At 39.5% G+C, this 21,686-nt stretch overlaps 1 protein-coding gene across 1 annotated transcript; it reads right to left on the reverse strand.

Moving 5' to 3' along the window:
* Positions 1-1,232: 1,232 nt before the first annotated feature.
* Positions 1,233-2,496, reverse strand: LOC133227577 (G1/S-specific cyclin-D2-like). Its single transcript, XM_061382188.1, has one exon. It carries the CDS (start codon positions 2,250-2,252, stop codon positions 1,383-1,385), a length of 870 nt encoding a protein of 289 aa, XP_061238172.1. The 5' UTR covers positions 2,253-2,496; the 3' UTR covers positions 1,233-1,382.
* Between the last annotated feature and the right edge of the window lie 19,190 nt (positions 2,497-21,686).

Below are 21,686 nucleotides of genomic sequence, written 5' to 3' on the forward strand. Positions count from 1 at the left end.
AATTTTATTTATCCTTTCAAAGAACCAGCTTTTGGTTTTGTTGATTTTGCTATGGTTTCTTTTGTTTCTTTTGCATTTATTTCTGCTCTAATTTTAAGATTTCTTTCCTTCTACTAACCCTGGGTTCTTCATTTCTTCCTTTTCTAGTTGCTTTAGGTGTAGAGTTAGGTTATTTATTTGACTTTTTTCTTGTTTCTTGAGGTGTGCCTGTATTGCTATGAACTTTCCCCTTAGGACTGCTTTACCGTGTCCCACAGGTTTTGGGTTGTTGTGTTTTCATTTTCATTCGTTTCTATGCAAATTTTGATTTCTTTTTGATTTCTTCTGTGATTTGTTGGTTATTCAGCAGCGTGTTGTTCAGCCTCCATATGTTGGAATTTTTAATAGTTTTTCTCCTGTAATTGAGATCTAATCTTACTGCATTGTGGTCAGAAAAAATGCTTGGAATGATTTCTATTTTTTTGAATTTACCAAGGCTAGCTTTATGGCCCAGGATGTGATCTATCCTGGAGAAGGTTCCATGTGCGCTTGAGAAAAGGTGAAATTCATTGTTTTGGGATGAAATGACCTATAGATCCCACCCTGGGGCTCTGTCTGCCTCCATTTCACGGAGTTTGGGGGATGGCCCATAGCTAGATTGCCCCTTTAAGATAAAAATGGGGTGGTGTCCGCAACGAACCAAGTTTGGAAGAAGAAGCAAGGTATTGAAAAACATGAAACCCAGGATCCAATCACCTGTGTCCAACGGGCAGAACAGAACATCTCTTTCAGGTAGCAGCTACTGCAGACAGCAAGACTTGTCACTAGAGACCCAGAATCGCTTAGCAGAAACAAGTGGTTGGGAGTCGGGCGCTTCTCCATCCAAATGGTTCGATCGCTGAGATTATTTGTCACTCCCTCCCATCCTGTCCCTCCTTTATTTCTAATTCCTTCTCAAGTTCATTGCTTGAAATCAATCCTGCCATACGTGGCATCCGCAGTTCTTCCAAATTATCCAACGGTGTATATGTGCTAGTTCATAACATGAAAAAAAAAGTCTCTAACTTGTTCCCATAGTGCAGGCGTACATTTTTCTCTAGCTACTCTGCAGGTTTCCTGTAAGCATGTTACTATGACTTTTAACATCATCAAACAGTAACTGTTGGCATATATAAGGATTCCCTTCTGTTGTACTTCAAATAGGCACCAAATGCTTGTAATGATTTCGTTTTTATAGGACCTTTATCTCTCACTTCTAAAAGATCTTTCAATAGGATCTAGGTGGGGGCAGAATTTTTTTTTTTTTTTAAGTTTCATCCTAAAATGTAAGAGAACCAAATACAACCAGAGAGAAGGAGAGAGCGGATTGGACGCACCCCTCCCATTTGGCCCGCCCCACATCCTCACAGGTCGATATCCCGAACATCTGTAGGGGTGCTGGCTTGGTCCAGCTCATCCTCCGACTTGGATCCATCGCCCTGGTCCTGACGGTACTGCTGCAGGCTATTCAGCAGCACCACCTCAATCTGCTCCTGGCAGGCTTTGAGGCAATCCACATCGGTGTTGGTGATCTTTGCCAGGAGATCCACCAGGGCGTCTCCAGTGAGCGAGCTCACATCCTCATCCTGCTGAAGCCCACAGATGGCGGCCCCCACGCTTCCAGTTGCAATCATCGACAGCGGGTACATGGCGAACTTGAAGTCAGTGGCGCACAGAGCGATGAAGGTCTGGGCGTGCTTGCGAATCAGCGACAGCTTCTCACTGGGCTGAGGCAGCTTGCGAAGGATGTGTTCGATGAAGTCGTGGGGGGTGACAGCCGCCAGGTTCCATTTCAACTTGCCCAGCACCACCAGCTCCCACTCCAGCAGCTCCTGAGGCTTGATGGAGTTGTCGGTGTAAATGCATAACTTCTCAGCGGTCAGCGGGATGGTCTCTTTGAGCTTGGACGCCAGGAACATGCACACGGCCCCCAGCAGCTGCAGATGGGTCTTCGGAGTTGGGACTCCGGCCAAGAAGCGGTCCAGGTAATTGATGGCGAGAGGAAAGACCTCCTCTTCGCACTTCTGCTCCTCACAGACCTCCAGCATCCAGGTGGCCACCATCCTGCGCATGTAGGGCTGAATGTCCTTCTGCACGCACTTGAAGTAGGAGCACTGGGGCAGGTAGCGCTCCTCGATGGTCAGCAAGTTCTGCAACACGCGGTCGTCGTGGAGCAGGTTGGCGTCCGGCACGGCCCTGCGGACCGGCTCCACCTCGCCGCACAGCAGCTCCATGGCCAGCTGGCTACTCGCTCGTGCCCCTGCGATCTCCGGACTGGAAAAGTTGGGGGGTTTTTTTGGGAGGGGGGAGGGGAGAGGATTCCCCGTACCTCCTTCCTTTGGCTAAATAAGGTTTTTTTGGGGGGGGGGGAGTTAAGGGCAGAGAGAGAGAAGCCGGGGAAGAAGAGTGGAAAGGGATAGGATGGGCGGTGGGAGAGGAGCGCCCCGGGGGCGGCTGACTCTCTCTGCCCTCCCCTTCAAACTTTGAATTGATGCTTTTGAACTGTGGTGTTGGAGAAGACTTTTGAGAGTCCCTTGGACTGCAAGGAGATCCAACCAGTCCATTGTAAAGGAGATCAGTCCTGGCTGTTCTTTGGAAGGAATGATGCTGAAGTTGAAACTCCAGTACTTTGGCCACCTCATGCGAAGAGTTGACTCATTGGAAAAGACTCTGATGCTGGGAGGGATTGGGGGCAGGAGGAGAAGGGGACGACAGAGGATGAGATGGCTGAATGGCATCACCAACTCGATGGATGTGAATTTGAGTGAACTCCGGGAGTTCGAGATGGACAGGGAGGCCTGGCGTGCTGCAATTCATGGGGTCGCAAAGAGTCAGACATGACTGAGTGACTGAACTGAACTGAACTGAACAGATGTCTTTAAGAATGCCCAGCATCACCAAGTTGTAAGTGGTAAAATTTCTACTTTGAGGTCTATCCAACTGTAATTCTGTGCTTAAAGATTCCCCCAATAAGACAAGTAAGTCAGAGGCTATTTATTCAGAGTTTTCTATGGATGGGGATCAGCCCCCATAATTTATATCTGTCAGACACTCAGAGGCAGGCAGTGGAGTAAGAAACTTTATAGTGGAAACAAAAAAGAGGCTTCAGTGTTGTTATAGTTGGAGATTGTTGGCATGGGGAAGATGGAGACAGGTGGCCTAGAAATGGGACATGTTATTTGGTTGATTTGTGGAGCTTATTTGACTTTCTCTGCTGTTGCTGCTGCTAAGTCGCTTCAGTTGTGTCCGACTCTGTGTGATCCCACAGATGGCAGCCCACCAGGCTCCCCCATCCTTGGGATTCTCAAGGCAAGGCCACTGGAGTGGGTTGCCATTTCCTTCTCCAGTGCGTGAAAGTGAAAAGTGAAAGTGAAGTCGTTCAGTAAGTGTCTGACTCTTCGTGACCCCATGGACTACAGCCTACCAGGCTCCCCCGTCCATGGGATTTTCCAGGCAAGAGTACTGGAGTGGGTTGCCATTGCCTTCTCTGACTTTCTCTAGTTACTCCTATATTGGAAGAAAAGGACAAAAAATAAGGAAGCTGGTCATCATTGACCAAGTTCTGACCTTTCTGAGCTATTTACAGAAAGTCCATGGTCTGGCTTCCCAGGTTCAGTTGCTACAGGGGTTGTGGGCCATAGTTCTATTACCTTGTAATGTCTGCCTATTGTCCCTGTATATATTCTATCAGTAAACTAATATACATCACCGTTATCAGCATCTTAATAGAATCTATCATTTGGGAGAGCTAAATGAACTCTTTAAGGTATTCATTATTTGCTCAAGAATGATTACCCGTGCTTAAATCTTCTAAATTATTGCTTGGAAATACACAGTGCACTGAGAAAACCTGGTTTACTTAGAAACTATATGGGTTGCAGAACAGTCGTACTGAAGTATCTACCCTTTAAAAAAAAAAAAACTAATACTTCCTATTATGAAAAGCCATTTGAGAATAGATTCAACATATGCAATGCAGAATACATTGAAATTCTGTACATATAATTTTATTAGAACCTTTTATCTTTTATGTTGTAAAGAGTGGGGTAGATGAGTAGAAGATAAAATTATTTCAAAGCATTAGACATTTTAGTTATGTAAGCAGCTGCTGCTGCTGCTAAGTCGCTTCAGTCGTGTCTGACTCTGTGTGACCCCATAGACAGCAGCCCACCAGGCTCCCCTGTCCCTGGGATTCTCCAGGCAAGAACACTGGAGTGAGTTGCCATTTCCTTCTCCAATGCATGAAAGTGAAAAGTGAAAGTGAAGTCGCTCAGTCGTGTCTGACTCTTAGTGACCCCATGGACTACAGCCTACCAGGCTCCTCCATCCATGGGATTTTCCAGGCAAGAGTACTGGAGTGGGGTGCCATTGCCTAAGCAGATACATGCTTTAATCAGGGCAGTTTTCACATAACGGCTTGTAAACAAGTTTCTTGTTTTGTAAATAAAGCTTTGTTGGAACATGGCTAGTCCATTTCTTTAGGTAGTGTCTATGTCTGCTATCCATACAACTGCAAAGTTGAACAGCTTGTAACAGAAACCATGCAGTCTGGAGCCTACATGTTTACCATGTGAATGTTTTACAGAAAGAATATATGTCGGAGAGTGTTTTGCCTATGTTCTCCTCTAGGAGTTTTATAGTTTCTGGTCTTACCTTTAGATCTCTAATCCATTTTGAGTTTATTTTGTGTATGGTGTTAGAAAGTGTTCTAGTTTCATTCTTTTATAAGTGGTTGACCAGTTTTCCCAGCACCACTTGTTAAAGAGATTGTCTTTTCTCCATTGTATATTCTTGCCTCCTTTGTTCAAAGATAAGGTGTCCATAGGTGCGTGGATTTATCTCTGGGCTTTGAGAAAAGTGAACCCTCTTACACTGTTGGTGGGAATGCAAACTAGTACAGCCACTATGGAGAACAGTGTGGAGATTCCTTAAAAAACTGGAAATAGAACTGCCATACGACCCAGCAATCCCACTGCTGGGCATACACACCGAGGAAACCCGAATTGAAAGAGACACATGTACCCAAATGTTCATTGCAGCACTGTTTATAATAGGCAGGACATGGAAGCAACCTAGATGTCCATCAGCAGATGAATGGATAAGAAAGCAGTGGTACATATACACAATGGAGTATTACTCAGCCATTAAAAAGAATACACTTGAATCAGTTCTAATGAGGTGGATGAAACTGGAGCCTATTATACAGAGTGAAGTAAGCCAGAAAGAAAAACACCAATACAGTATACTAACGCATATATATGGAATTTAGAAAGATGGTAACAACAACCCTGTATGCGAGACAGCAAAAGAGACACAGATGTATAGAACAGTCTTTTGGACTCTGTGGGAGGTGGGGGATGATTTGGGAAAATGGCATTAAAACATGTATAATATCATATAAGAAACAAATCGCCAGTCCAGGTTAGATGCAGGATACAGGATGCTTGGGGCTGGTGCCCTGGGATGACCCAGAGGGATGGTATGGGGAGGGAGGTGGGGGGCGGGGTTCAGGATTGGGAACACATGTATACCTGTGGCGGATGCATGTTGATGTGTGGCAAAACCAATACAATATTGTAAAGTAAAATAATAATAATAATAATAAAAAGAAATAATGGCCTAATAGGGCATGTCTAAATATGTGAAGGTACAATATCTAGGTCCATATAAATAAATTGAGGCTGTAGAATCAACCCTTCCAGACAGATATAGTTTATTAAGCTCTACTGAGCAAATTAGGAAATTATAAAGAAGGTGAAAGTTCTTTATTTTCCCTTTTGTCACCATAGAATTCCATTAGCTCTTTTGAGGAAAGACTTCTTTAGAGCTGGTTTTGTCTTGTATTTATAGGATACCTCTGGATCAATTAAATCCTGCTGTACATGAATAATTTCAGCCCCTTAGGTAATTAAAACATTCCTTCTGCCTCACAATTAACTATGATATTAAAAAGGTAACTTTTATTTTCCTTAAATCCACTAAATTGAGCTCCAAAGTAGTCACATTTTCCTATTAATGGCAAGATGACTGAATAAGAATGGAATGATTCAGTTTAATATATCAGTTAGCAGTATTTTTCTAAATGTTCGTATACTGGTAAAATATTTTAGGGTCCTCATTTTTATATTTTAATCTCTCATATAAGAACCATTTTTATTAAAAAGATTCTTAATTTCATGAAACCTATTCTGAGTTTTCTTTCAATTTACAAACATTTACTAATGACTATTCTTTTTTATCTACATATTCAGAAAAGACTATTGAGTATTTCCACACATGTGTATACAAACATACACACACTCATACACACACATATTCACACAAATACACAATCGTGCATACCTCTCCATTTCTTAAGAGCATATAAGTCCTTTTACAAGGTAATTGAATCCTTACTTTATAAGCTCCTAAACTAAAAACTGAAAATAAATAATAATAATATAGGGGTTTCCTAGGTGGCTAGATGGGTAAAGAATCTGTCTGTAATGCAGGAGATGCTGAAAATGTGGATTTGATCCTTGGGTCGGGGAAGATCCCTTGGAGAAGGAAATAGCAACCCACTCCAATAGTCTTGCTTGGAAAATTCCATGGACACAGGAACCTGAGAAGTACAGTCCATAGAGCTGTAAAGAGTTGGACATGACTAAAGCGACTGAGCACACGTGCATGTAACAAACTACAAACTGAAAATGAATAATAACATATAATTAAATTTAAAATATAAGCCATATTGATAAATGTCACTCTGGAAAATATTTAAAAAAGAAAATATGTGTTTTCAGTACTTTAATGATGAACATATATTTTAATAATATACTTTTAAGAATTTGTATTTTAATACACCCTTTACTATCTCTATAAAATAATTTTTGAGACAATTTGCAGCTTTCTCATTTTGCAGAGTCATTAAAATCTAACGTGACATTTTATTGTCTTATAAATTAGAAACATTTGGGGGAGCAAAAGACACACGCCCAAGAGGCTCTAAGAGAATTAGTACTAAATTGCTGTTGTTTTATGATTCTTTTTATCTATTTATCAGTTTTGCTATTTCCCGTATTGGAGTTTACTAATTTCTAATGCCAAATGTGTTTAATTCCATATTAATTCTGTTTTTTACTTCAGTATGTAATTTCAGAGCATACAAATATATTTAAAGTACTTAAGCACCTAACAAACGAGGCAGCTTCTGGTGATCAAAAAAGAAAAAAAAAATTGCTTTACTACTCTTAAAGAATCCAATCTATAAGTAAAGGTTATATACACACACAATTATATTCCTCTGATTAATACATGTGTAACAAAAACAAAGGGGAGAGAGAGCAATTCTTCCAAAGCACATTAGAAATATATCATAAAAGAGTTAATGAATAACCATCAAAATTAAAGGTACATGTTGAAAATAGCTGCTGCTAAGTCACTTCAGTCGTGTCCGACTCTGTGCGACCCCATAGATGGCAGCCCACTAGGCTCCCCCGTCCCTGGGATTCTCCAGGCAAGAACACTGGAGTGGGTTGCCATTTCCTTCTCCAATGCATGAAAGTGAAAAGTGAAAGGGAAGTCACTCAGTCACGTCTGACTCTTAGCGACCCCATGGACTGCAGCCTACCAGGCTCCTCCATCCATGGGATTTTCCAGGCAAGAGTACTGGAGTGGGATGCCATTGCCTTCTCCAACTTAAAATAGCTACTGATTTTTTAAAATAACTTATTATAGGTATTTTCTGTATTTTTACAGAGGTAAAATTACCATGTCTTAGTGTATCTCTTTGATAGCTTTATTTTCTGAGACATAAACCCTTCTCACATGCCTGAATTAGAGATTAATAGAATATTATTACAAATAAAGCGTGTGCTTATTTACTATTTATCTACCTGTCTACCTACATTGCACCCTCATATATGATTAAGAAGAGGATTGGCATTTTTATTTCTGTTTCTAAACATAATGAGGACATGTTTATAACTACTCTGTCCACATTGATAACTCCCTCTCCTCCAGAAACTAGTCTTGTTTTTTTGTGTGTGTGATAAATACTGGTTTCTATGCTCATGAACTGTATGAATAGAATGGTGTATTCTGCACTGTGACTTATCATCATATAAAAAAATGCCAGTGTATCCATTACTGCTTATAGAAATGCACATGAGAATATGTGATGCATTTCCAATAGCTGAAGAGTGACTGAAAAAAAGTACGATGAGTTATTTGGAATTTTGTCCCAGTGACCATCAAAAAGTTATACCATGACTAACAATTCTGCTTGCATATTTATTGTAATAACTCCCGCTTGCATAGAGTTATATAGTTCTTCAAGGCATTTTTATCTATATCAGCATCTTTGGTCTTGAAACGACCATTGAGATAGAACAGACTGGTGATTATTATCATTTTTTAAAGAAAGGGAAGCAGAAGTTCAGAGAGTTTAAATGATTTTCTCATGGTCACAGAGTGCTCTTAAAAAGAAGGGTCACAGTAGATGTACTTTTTTTTTATAGAAAATATTCAAGGGCAGCAATCTGTTTGGAATTTAATTTGATGTATAAACAAAATGCTAATGCTTTATTCTAATGAGTATTTATATGAGCAAATTTGAGACTCAAAATAGGAAAATGTGTGTATTCTTTTCTTGAATATGAGTATTATGTAAAATACTTATCAAAATGACAGTGCAATTTTTCATAATTTAATCAAATGTGATTACTTTAAAGGTCTTTCAGTATACAGTCTTCTTTTCAAATATCTTCCTTTATGTTAGAAATACCATAATGATAATATGGGACTTGTCACATAGATGAATGTGTACATATAAATTATTTTTCTTGAAAAATACACATCTATACAATTTTTCCTCTTTCAGCTGGTCTGTCAATCAATAAAATTGAATTGTGAGAAAACAAGATCTTCATGGCCCCCAGAGTGTTGTCCCAACAGTCGTGGCTTATGGACAGAACTTTAACTCCTGTGAGCCTCGAGTTCCTCAATACTTAAACTGAATTTTGTTGTTTGGTTTAGAACGGGTGTAACATTTCCTAACACAGTTCTTTAGACATACTAGCGGCCCAATACGAAGTATCAGTTAGTATTAGAATGATTAAGATTCATTCAGTCTTCCTTTAACAATAATTGGCTATAGGTTCAATTATAAAGGATGGGAAAAAATACTGTCCAGTCCTAGAATATGTACACTAATGACTTCTTTCCAAAAACCTGTTAAAATGCTTGTGAGGATTTTTGTTGTCTATGCTTTCTCATCAGAAATAGTTTGACATGCATCTGCCTGCCTCAATAGATGTAGAGTTTACAATATACATCTCTTGGCTGGAAGAGAATTCAGGTTAAGATTGTATTCTAAGTGTGAAAGTCAATCAGCATTTATATTTAGTAAGTGATGCTTGCAAGACCAAAATGATGATTTTGGAAGGGATGGGGCAGTAACTGGAGCAAGGATGCTGATGCTAAATCATGAGTCATCTGAAGTCCATGACTCACAGCTCACACTTCCCTCATAGGTAAATATAAGGCATATGGGAGAATGGTCAACAACCAGGATAGTCTTCTTTTGGAGAAAGCAAATGTAGAAGTGAGGAGAAAGAGGCAAGAGAGAATAAGGGAGACATGACAGAAAAAAAGGACAAAGAGGAAGAAATGAAAAAATAAGAAAAGTCAAAGGGAATTATTGATTAAGTGGGCAAGTAAGGATAGGGGAAAACATGATTTGATGAATTCATTTAACATCTTAAGTCTCTGTTTGCTCTTAAAAAGGTGTCTTGGTTGATTGGTTATTTTTACTAGACTTGACTTTACAGTTCCTTCCAGCAAAAGCAACTCCAAGAGACTGGATGATAGTACTGATTTGAATAAACTATCAGTCAATTCAGTCACTCAGTCATGTCCAACTCTTTGAGACCCCATGGACTGCAGTATGCCAGGTGTCCCTGTCCATCACCAACTCCCAGAGCTTGCTCAAACTCATGTCCATCAAGCTGGTGATGCAATCCAATGGTCTCATCCTCTGTCGTCCCTTTCTCCTCCTGCCTTCAATCTTTCCCAGCATCTGGGTCTGCTCTAATGAGTTAGTTCTTCTCATCAGGTGGCCAAAGTATTCAGCTTCAACACCATTCCTTCCAATGAATATTCAGGACTGATTTCCTTTAAGATTGACTGGTTTGATCTCCTTGAAGTCCAGGAGACTCTCAAGAGTCTTCTCCAACACCACAGTTCAAAAGCATCAGTTCTTCAGCACTCAGCTTTCTTTATAGTCCAACTCTCATATCTGTACATGACTATTGGAAAAACCATAGCTTTGACTAGATGGCCCTTTGTCGGCAAAGTAATGTCTCTGCTTTTTAATATGCTGTCTAGGTGAGTCATTGTTTTTCTCCAAGGAGCAAACATCTTTTAATTTCATGGCTGCAGTCACCATCTGCAGTGATTTCAGAGCCCCCCAGAATAAGTCTCTCAGTTTCCATTGTTTTTCCATCTATTTGCCATGAAGTGATGGGACTGGATGCCATGATCTTAGTTTTTTGAATATTGAGTTTTAAGCCAACTTCTCACTCTCCTGTTTCACTTTCATCAAGAGGCTCTATAGTCATTAGAAAAAAAAATCTCTTTTGCCCTATCAAAATTTTAGGAGTGTTCCTCATGGAAACATAAATAAGCTTCCGTGCCAATCAAAATATGAAAGGCAAGAGTGTACAATGCTTGCCGGAGGTAAAGTTCTATTTGCCTCAAGGCACTTTCAATACATATAGATGGGACAAATATACTGACACCCTCCCCTCCAAAACATTCTGTTTACCGAGTATGTGACAGAGGACAAGCCTCCTTATAGATCAGCCAAGCACCACATATAAGTTGTGAGTTATGAGATACTAGACTCTTTAAGCACAAAATCAATCTCTTCAATAACCGCATTACCCCCATGGGTCCAACACTCTGCCCAATGTTCCAGTTTCAGAAACTGCTTTGAGTTATGACAGCCTTCAGAAAAATCTTTGGTAAATCAAAGTATATGACTTGAGAGATTTAACAACCCAGTGTCTTATCAGTTTGAATTAGATAATTAGCTGTCAAAAAGAGCCCCTGGAGAGAGAAACAGAGGTTAAGTATATTTAATTGAGCAGAAGAAAGGATAGAGTAGGCAAGATTTTCCTCTATCACAGCCGTGAGAACATGCAATAAGACTGCAGAGAAAGCAGGGGCCATAGAAGGATTTAGGATGGCTACTGAAAGGCAACCTAAAAGAGAGGAAAGCTAGCACCAAACAGGCTAGATTTGGCACAGAGGAAAGAAAAAGAATAAATAAAACTGGCCAAATGTCTGATTTTGCTCTTAGACTGCCGCAGCCTGGAGGGAACTTATTCATTTCTATCACCGATCGGATGGTGGGATATAAAAGTGGGGAGATCAGTGAGCAATCCTAGATCAGCAGCAGTAACACAACTCCAGAGAGGAGACAGCATCCTGTGTAATTTCTAAAGATATTTCTATTGCAGATCCTCATGGAAAAAAATAAAAATTTCTGAGTGTTATTGAAAAATGTTTTCTCATATGTCCTCTCAAACTTAAAAAGAATGGCTTATGTTTCTTTAGAAAACAGGGTAATTCCAATTTCTAGATATATTTTCCTACTTCTCTCACTAATTACAGCTAAAACCTGTGGGTTTCTTATAGTAAACAGATGTAAAATGGATCTGAGAGATGGAGAGAAGAAGCCAAGTTAGCAAGAGATCTCAACACCTGGAGAATGGGCTGGTGCAGAGTTTCTTAGGTGCTGTATCTCTCTTGTGTATCCAGACTGGGAACGGGAGAAGTAGGACACCTGGAAATGCTAACAGGTACAGACAAAAAAGACCCCCGACAAAGTCTGGTCTCTGGTCAAAAATCCAGGAAAGAAATAACCTATCAGGACAATAACTTTTAGACAATAATCACTCCAAACAAATACACAAAGCGAATTCTCCCCTTGCCCGTCTGTTGAGAGGCTGCACCACACCTCTGAAGGCAGGGTGTGGAGCCCAGACTTTCTTCATGGGAACAAGTCACCCCCTTCCTCCAGCAGTGTCACAGAGGAGCCTGGACGCCCCCACCCACCTGGCAGTAAACAGAGGACATCCCCTCCACCCACAAGAATGATGCAAAGGCCTCTTGAAACACGAGGTTTGCACATGATCCTGAGTCTTTACACCACACTACTCAAAATGCCCATGTTCCAGGGGGAAATCACTTATACCAGGCATCAGGGAGCTCTCAAACAATGTGAAAGACAATCAATAGACGCAAACATGGAGATGATACAAATGCTAGAATAATGTGATGATTTTAAAGCACTCACCATAAAATGTAACAGTTATGAAACTCTTGAAACAAATGAAAATAAATGGAAAAAAGGCAAAGATAAAGAGATAAAGAAGTACCCAATGGAAATTGTAGAACAAAAGTACTGTAACTGGCAAAAATGATGGACGTTAAAAGCATTGTTAAGAATCACTGCACTTAGTACTGTCATCTGTCTTTAGTTTTGTGATTGTTATTTTTTATTACTATTATATGAGGATTAAAATTTAGGAAGAGAATATTTGCCATTTCTCTTCCTGCCTTTCTCTGTCTCTCTTTCTTGTTTAAAATTACCTAGTTTGAAATTGGTTTCACCTTATTCTTTACTCGAATATTCTTAGGGAAAGACTATTTTCCTGATAGTGTAATTATTTGTTTGTTGCTGCTGCTGCTGCGTCGCTTCAGTCGTGTCCGACTCTGCGAGACCCCATAGACGGCAGCCCACCAGGCTCCCCTGTCCCTGGGATTCTCCAGGCAAGAACACTGGAGTGGGTTGCCATTTCCTTCTCCAGTGCATGAAAGTGAAAAGTGAAAGTGAAGTTGCTCAGTCGTGTCTGACTCTCAGCGACCCCATGAGTGCAGCCTACTAGGCTCCTCCGTTCATGGGATTTTCCAGCCAAGAGTACTGGAGTGGGTCGCCATTGCCTTCTCCGATTTGTTTGTTACCAACATCATAAATTTATATGGTTCAATAAGAAAATAAATTTCATATTACATTTTCTATTCTAAATCATAAATTATTTTGCTATAAGAATACGATATAGATTTCTAGCGACCGTGGATTTTAGAACTTACTCTTTTGCTCTTATTGGGAATTATCCAATTGTAAGTTATCTTCTCAAGTATTATTTAATTTGTTTAATCAAAGTGTATCTTTAAAAATTTGTGACAATTGTTGTTTGATCTCTGACTTCTGAATCTCTCAAAAACAAATAATTAGAAGCTGCTGGTTTTATTGCTGTTCAAAGAATAATAAACCGTTGCTATACAAAGACATTTATTTCTGCTTCATTGAATACACTAAAGCCTTTAACTGTGTGGATCACAACAAACTGTGGGAAATTCTTAAAGAGATGGGATTATCAGACCCCCTTACTTGCCTCATGCAAAATCTGTATGCTGGTGGAGGGAGGTGGGAGGAGGGTTCAGGATGGGGAACACATGTATACCTGTGGCGGATTCATTTTGATATTTGGCAAAACTAATACAATTACGTAAAGTTTAAAAAATAAAATAAAATTAAAAAAAAAAAGAAAAAAAAGAAGCAACAGTTAGAACTGGACATGGAAAAACAGACTGGTTCCAAATTGGGAAAGGAGTACATCAAGGCTGCATATTGTCATCCTGTTTATTTAACTTATAGGCAGAGTATATTATGTGAAATGCTGGGCTGGATGAAGCACAAGCTGCAATCAAGATTCCCAGGAGAAATAGCAATAACCTCAGTGACACAGATGACACCACCCTTATGGTAGAAAGTGAAGAGGAACTAAAGAGACTCTTGATGAAAGTGAAACAGGAGAGTGAAAAGGCTGACTTAAAACTCAACATTTAAAAAACAAAGATCGTGGCATCTGGTCCCATCTCTTCATGGCAAATAGCTGGGGAGAAAAAGGAAATGGTGATAGACTTAATTTTCTTGAGATCCAAAATCACTGCAGATGGTGACTGCAGCCATGAAATTAAAAGACCCTTGCTCCTTGGAAGAAAAGCTATGACCAACCTAGACAGCATATTAAAAAGCAGAGACATTACTTTGCCAACAAATGTCCACATAGTCAAAGCTATGGTTTTTCCAGTAGTCAAGTATAGATGTGAGAGTTGGACCATAAGGAAAGCTGAGCGCAGAAGAACTGATGCTTTTGAACTCTGGTGAAGATTCTTGAGAGTCCCTTGGACTGCAAGGAGATCAAACCAGTCAATCTTTAAGAGAAACAATCCTGAATATTCATTGGAGGGACTGATGCTAAAGCTGAAACGCCAATACTTTGGCCACCTAATGCAAAGGGCCAACTCAATGGAAAAGACCCTGATGCTGAGAAAGATGGAATGGAGAAAGAGAAGGGGATGACAGAGGATGAGACGGTTGGATGGCATCACCGACTCGTTGGACATGAGTTTGAGCAAGTTCCAGGAGGTGGTGCAGGACAGGAAATTCTGGTGGGTTGCAGTCCATGGGGTCACAAAGAGTCCTACAAGACTGAATGACTGAACAACAAAACAACATACCAGTATTTTCAAAGCAAGTTTGAAGAATATTCATAGAAAAAAATTTAAGGCTCTTAATTTCCCTCATTATTATAGTGTGCATTTGAGAATTGCACAACTCATTTAGTATGAGTCATTCAATGGAAATGTGTACATAATTACAGAATCTGAACCACAGTTGTGGAATACAGAAAGACTTCTCAGAAGAACCAGCAACTAAATACATATAGAGATGTAAAAAAGTTACTATGATGGTCTGAGTTTTGTAAGCTTTTATGAAAACAAACTATACTTTAAAATAATACTCCATATATAATTTAATTTATTTTTATAAAAGCTTACAAGAATCAAACTATATTATAAAAAACAAAATATATTACAGATACACAAAAAACAGGATTATTTATATGAAATATCATTTTAATGTAGAGTTTGTTCTCACAAAATCTTACAAAAACCCACCCAGATCAGGTTATAGTAACTTTTTTCTATCTATGTTTTCTCATTCAAAAATGCTTGATTTAACTCTAACCATGTCTTCATCATATGAGATAAATTTTCACATAAATTTCTTTGGGCATCATTTCTCTTCATTTATCCACATGTCTTATTCTCAGTTCAGTTCAGTTCAGTTGCTCAGTCATGTCTGACTCTTTGCAACCCCATGAACCACAGCACGCCAGGCCTCCCTGTCCATCAGCAACTCCCAGAGTCCACCCAAACCCATGTCCACTGAGTCGGTGATGCCATCCAATTAATATCCAAGGTATCTCCAAATATAATCACATTCTACAGTACTGAGAATAGAACATCAACATGAATTTTGAAGAGACAAAATTCAGTTCAGAGTGACGGGCCTTTTTAAATCAGTGCTTTAACTTCTGTGGAGTAGGTTTCTGGGAGCAACATTCCTCCTTTACATGTAATATGTTATACTTAATTTTAATAGATGTTGCTTCCTAATAAGGTGGTAATATTTCAGTCTTCTGTCAGAAATTTTTTATTCATGTTGCCACCAGATACAGTCTTTTTATTTATTTATCTTATCCAGATGGGACAATGCACCTTATTAATTTAGTATCCATTGTCTTGTTGAGGGTAAATTCGAGTTCATTTACATTTATTTATGGGATGTTGGTGTCAGGTCACTGTAGATTCTGTTTATCACGCTTAGTCTAATTTTAATGGGACTGGGAACAATTGTATTTTTTGTCATAGTTTTTTAAATTTTTATTGCAGTGTAGTTGCTTTAGAATGTTGTGTCAGTTTCTGCTGTATAGCAAAGTGAAGCAGCTATACATATACATGTATCACTTCAGTTTTGGTTTTCCTTCCCATTTAAGTCACCACAGAGCATTGAGTAGGGTTCTCTGTGCTACAGAGTAGGTTCTCATTAGTCATCTGTTTTATACATCATAGTGTATATATGTCAGTCCCATGTTCCGATTCATCCCGTCCTCTTCCTTTCTCCACTTGGTGTCATACATTCATTCTCTACATCTCTGTCTCTATTTCTGCTTTGCAAATAGGTTCATCTGCACCATTTTTCTAGATTCCACATTATGTATTAATATATGATATATGTTTTTCTCTTTCTGACCTTACTCAGTATGACAGTCTCTGAGTCCATCCACATCTCTGCAAATTGCACAATTTTGTTCTTTTTTATGAGTGAGTAATATTCCATTGTGTATTTGTGCCACATATTCTTTATTCATTCTTCTGTCAATGGATGTTTAGGTTGCTTCCATGTCCTGGCTATTATAAATAGTTCTGCAATAAATGTTAAGGTGCATGTATCTTTTGGAAGTATGGTTTTCTCTGGATATATGCCCAGGAGTGGAATTGCCAGGTCATATGGGACTTCCCTCGTGGCTCAGACAGTAAAGTGTCTGCCTACAAAGCGGGAGACCAGGGTTCAATCCCTGGGTCAGGAAGATCCCCTGGAGAGAGAAATGGCAACCCACTCCAGTATTCTTGCCTGGAAAATCCCATGGACGGAGGAGCTGGGAGAATACAGTCAGTCTGTGGGGTCGCAAAGAGTCGGACACGACTGAGCGACTTCACTTTCACTTTCACATGATAGTTCTATTTTTAGTTTGAGGAAATCTCCACACTGTTCTCCATAGTGGCTGGACCAATTTACATTCCCACCAACAGCCTAAGAGAGTTCCCTTTTTCCACATCCTCTCCAGTATTCATTGTTTGTAGATTTTTTTATGATGGCCAGTCTGACCAGTGTGAGGTGACACCTCATTGTACTTTTGACATGCATTTCTCTAATTTTAATTAGTGAAACTGAGCATCTTTTTATGTGCCTCTTAGTCATCTGTGTATCATTTTTGGAGAAATTTCTATTTAGGTCTTCCAAACATTTCTTAGTTTGTTTTTATGCTGAGTTTCATGAATAGTTTATATATTTTGGATATTAATCCCTTGTCCATTGCTCTGATTGCAAGTATTTTCTCCCATTCTGAGAATTGTCTTTTCATATTGTGTATGGTTTCTTTTGCTGAGCAAAATCATTTACATTTAAGTAGCTCCCATTTTGGAGAAGGAAATGGCAACCCACAGTACTCTTGCCTGGAAAATCCCATGGACAGGGGAGCCTGGTAGGCTGCAGTTCATGTGGTCGTGAAGAGTCGGACAGGACTGAGCGACTTCACTTTCACTTTTCACTTTCATGCATTGGAGAAGGAAATGGCAACCCACTCCACTGTTCTTGCCTGGAGAATCCCAGGGATGGGGGAGCCTAGTGGGCTGCCGTCTACGGGGTCACACAGAGTCGGACACGAATGAAGCGACTTGGCAGCAGCAGCAGCAGCTCCCATTTGGTTTTTTTGCATGCTTGTTTTTATTCTCATTACTCTAAGAGGTGGGTCAGAAAAAGACCTTGTTGTGATTTATGTCATAGTGTTCCTCCAAGAGTTTTACAGTGTCCAGCCTTATCATTTAGATCTTTAATCCATTTTGAGTTTGTTTTTTGTGTATGATGTTAAGGAGAGTTCTAATTTCATTCTTTTACATGTAGTTTCCCAGTTTTCCCAGCACCACTTATGGAAGAAACTATCTTTTCTCCATTGCTTCCTTTGCCATAGAATAGGTCATCATAGGTGCATGGATTTACCTCTGGGCTTTCTATTTTGTTCCATTGATCTATATTTCTGTTTTTGTGCCAGTACCATGCTGTCTTGATGACTGTAGCTTTGTAGTATAGTTTGAAGTCAGGGAACATGATTCCTCTAGCTCTGTTTTTCTTCAAGATTGCTTTGGATATTTGAGGTCTCTTGTGTTCCTTTACAAATTATAAAGTCCTTTGTTCTATTTACAAATTATAAAGTCCTTTGTTCTAGTTCTGTGGAAAATGACACATAATTTGATAAGGATTTCATTGAATCTACAGATTGCTTTAGGTACCTATTATTTTTAAACATTAGAGGTAATAATAATAAATTATCTCTTTTATACCTTTTTCATATCCTTCATTTGTGTACTGAGTTTTTTAAGATTATGAATGGTAACACAAATATGTGTGTGTATAATTTCTAGTCAATAATATATTTATTTTCTTTCATAATTTTGGGTTTCCAAGTTTGTTTCTGAGATATTCATTAGGAGCACTGAACAAATATTTCCAAGTCCTTTCTTGATATATATTAGGACTTTGCTATTTACTCTTTTAGAGTTAGGTATTGGTACTTGCTTTGGCCAGTGAAATGTGAGCAGAGAACCCAAGTCCCACTTCGAGTAGAGTTTTTTGAGCTAGCTGGTGATTTTTACATCAGCTCCGGTGTCAGAATGCTGAAATATGGCAGAGAGCCTGACAAGCCATGATAAGGAATAGGTCTTGATTTTTATAAGCCACTAAGATTTAGGGATTGTTCTAGTAGAAAATATAGACTATCTGAACTAATAGATTTAGCAAAATTCATCCAGCTTCTAGTTTATGTTAGGTCTTATATTTTTTGAAAGATTTTCTGTAATTTTAAAGAAAGTAAGCCTGTATGACCTTTTTAATTTATCCTTAAGTTAGAAATAGAAGTCTAATTTCATTTTACTTAATCTCTATAAACATTTGTACAAGCAATAAGTAATCTACTCTTTACCATTAATAGACTGATGTTTTTATCATCTGTCAAGTTCTCATAAATACTGTCATCTTGTTGTGGATTCCATTTCCAATTAAATACAATGATACATTAGTCTGATCCTTCATTAATGCAAATCTTGTCTGTGGTCTTAGGTTCTCACATATTCTTATCAATTTTAAGGCAACTTGGTCTCCACCATTTTTTTTTTAAATCTGTAATTTATTTATTCATTGATCATTGTTTCTTGTTTTGAGCATTTATTCTTTTTTATGAAGCTGAACTGCTGCTGCTGCTGCTGCTGCTAAGTTGCTTCAGTCATGTCCAACTCTGTACGACCCCATAGACAGCAGCCCACCAGGCTCCCCTGTCCCTGGGATTCTCCAGGCAAGAACACTGGAGTGGGTTGCCATTTCCTTCTCCAATGCATGAAAGTGAAAAGTGAAAGTTAAGTCACTCAGTTGTGTCTGACTCTTAGCGACCCCATGGACTGCAACCTACCAGGCTCCTCCATCCACGGGATTTTCGAGACAAGAGTATTGGAGTGGGGTGCCATTGAATTCTATGCAAATCCAGAAAATAATATAATGTAAAAGAATATTTTTGTATTGAACTTCTAACCTTGATGTGGTAATAGGAACTAGACATCTCTTCCTATCATAAGCAATTAGAAAATTGGTCAATATAATTATTGCATTAAACATTAATAATGCAAGTCAGTCAGTCAGTTCAGTCGCTCAGTCGTGTCTTTGTGGCCTCATGAATCTCAGCACGCCAGGCCTCCCTGGCCATCATCAACTCCTGGAGTTCAATCAGACTCACGTCCATCAAGTCAGTGATGCCATCCAGCCATCTCATCCTCTGTCGTCCCCTTCTTCTCCTGCCCCCAATCCCTCCCAGCATCAGAGTCTTTTCCAGTGAGTCAACTCTTCGCATGAGGTGGCCAAAGTAGTGGAGTTTCAGCTTTAGCATCATGCCTTCCAAAGAAATCCCAGGGCTGATCTTCAGAATGGACTGGTTGGATCTCCTTGCAGTCCAAGGGACTCTCAAGAGTCTTCTCCAACACCACAGTTCAAAAGCATCAATTCTTCGGCATTCAGCCTTCTTCACAGTCCAACTCTCACATCCATACATGACCACAGGATAAACCATAGCCTTGACTAGACGAACCTTTGTTGGCAAAGTAATGTCTCTGCTTTTGAATATGCTATCTTGCAGTCACCATCTGCAGTGATTTTGGAGCCCAGAAAAATAAAGTCTGACACTCTTTCCACTGTTTCCCCATCTATTTCTCATGAAGTGATGGGACCAGATGCCATGATCTTCGTTTTCTGAATGTTGAACTTTTTTTTTTTTTTTTTAGGAACTGCCCATTCATTCAGCACTATGCTATGTACTGGAGAATATTTAGCAGCCCTGGACACAGGGCTCAATGTCAGGAAGATCTTCAGGTCACTGAAATATCTCATAAAATGCCATCCTGCCATCTTGGGGAACTGAAGCACCACCATACCCCAGCCCTACAAGTTGAAAGCCACCAGAAGGGAAAGAGACACGTGTACCCCAATGTTCATTGCAGCACTGTTTATAATAGCCAGGACATGGAAGCAACCTAGGTGTCCATCAGCAGATGAATGGATAAGCAAACTGTGGTACATATACACAATGGAGTATTACTCAGCCATTAAAAAGAATACATTTGAATCAGTTCTAATGAGGTGGATGAAACTGGAGCCTATTATACAGAGTGAAGTAAGCCAGAAGGAAAAACATAAAAACAGTATACTAACGCATATATATGGAATTTAGAAAGATGGTAACGATAACCCTGTATACGAGACAGCAAAAGAGACACTGATGTATAGAGTGTATGGACTCTGTGGGAGAGGGAGAGGGTGGGAAGATTTGGGAGAATGGCATTGAAACATGTGAAATGTCATGTATGAAACGAGATGCCAGTCCAGGTTCAGTGCACGATGCTGGATGCTTGGGGCTGGTGCGCCTGGACGGCCCAGGGGGATGGTATGGGGAGGGGGGAGGGAGCAGGGTTCAGGATGGGGAGCACGTGTATACCTGAAATTAAAAAAAAAAAAAAATTATAATATATTGGCAAACCCAAGGAGGACTCCCAAGTTAGTACATTTCAGAGAAATGGATGGAGATTCAGCAGTTTTGGCATCACATGGACAAAAGGAAGTACTGTTTTCCCTTTTCATAGGTTCCAGTGCATAACATAATGTGTCGTCTTATGACTTATTAATGTGTCTTATAATTACTTAATCAAGTAATTAAGTAGCAGATCTAAAAATCTGAAAACAAGTTTGTCCTACATCTAGAACTTCTGTACCTTCCATTGTACTAAAAAGGCTTGGAACAGAACTTGGATTTAAGTTTTAAGACTAGAGACAAAAACCAATTTAGGGAGCATATTGAATCTCTCTGAATGTTGAACTTTAAGCCAACTTTTTCACTCTCCACTTTCACTTTCATCAAGAGGCTTTTGAGTTCCTCTTCACTTTCTGCCATAAGGGTGGTGTCATCTGCATATCTGAGGTTATTGATATATCTCCCAGCAATCTTGATTCCAGTTTGTGTTTCTTCCAGTCCAGCGTTTCTCATGATGTACTCTGCATATAAGTTAAATAAGCAGGGTGACAATATACAGCCTTGATGTACTCCTTTTCCTATTTGGAACCAGTCTGTTGTTCCATGTCCAGTTCTAACTGTTGCTTCCTGACCTGCATACAGATTTCTCAAGAGGCAGGTCAGGTGGTCTGGTATTCCCATCACTTTCAGATATTTCCACAGTTTATTGTGATCCACACAGTCAAAGGCTTTGGCATAGTCAGTACAGCAGAAATAGATGTTTTTCTGGAACTCTCTTGCTTCTTCCATGATCCAGCAGATGTTGGCAATTTGATCTCTGGTTCCTCTGCCTTTTCTAAAACCAGCTTGAACCTCAGGAAGTTCATGGTTCACATATTGCAGAAGCCTGGCTTGGAGAATTTTGAGCATTACTTTACTAGCATG

The sequence above is a fragment of the Bos javanicus genome, chromosome 16, assembly GCF_032452875.1.
Source record: "Bos javanicus breed banteng chromosome 16, ARS-OSU_banteng_1.0, whole genome shotgun sequence".
NCBI classification, from domain to species: Eukaryota; Metazoa; Chordata; class Mammalia; order Artiodactyla; family Bovidae; genus Bos; species Bos javanicus.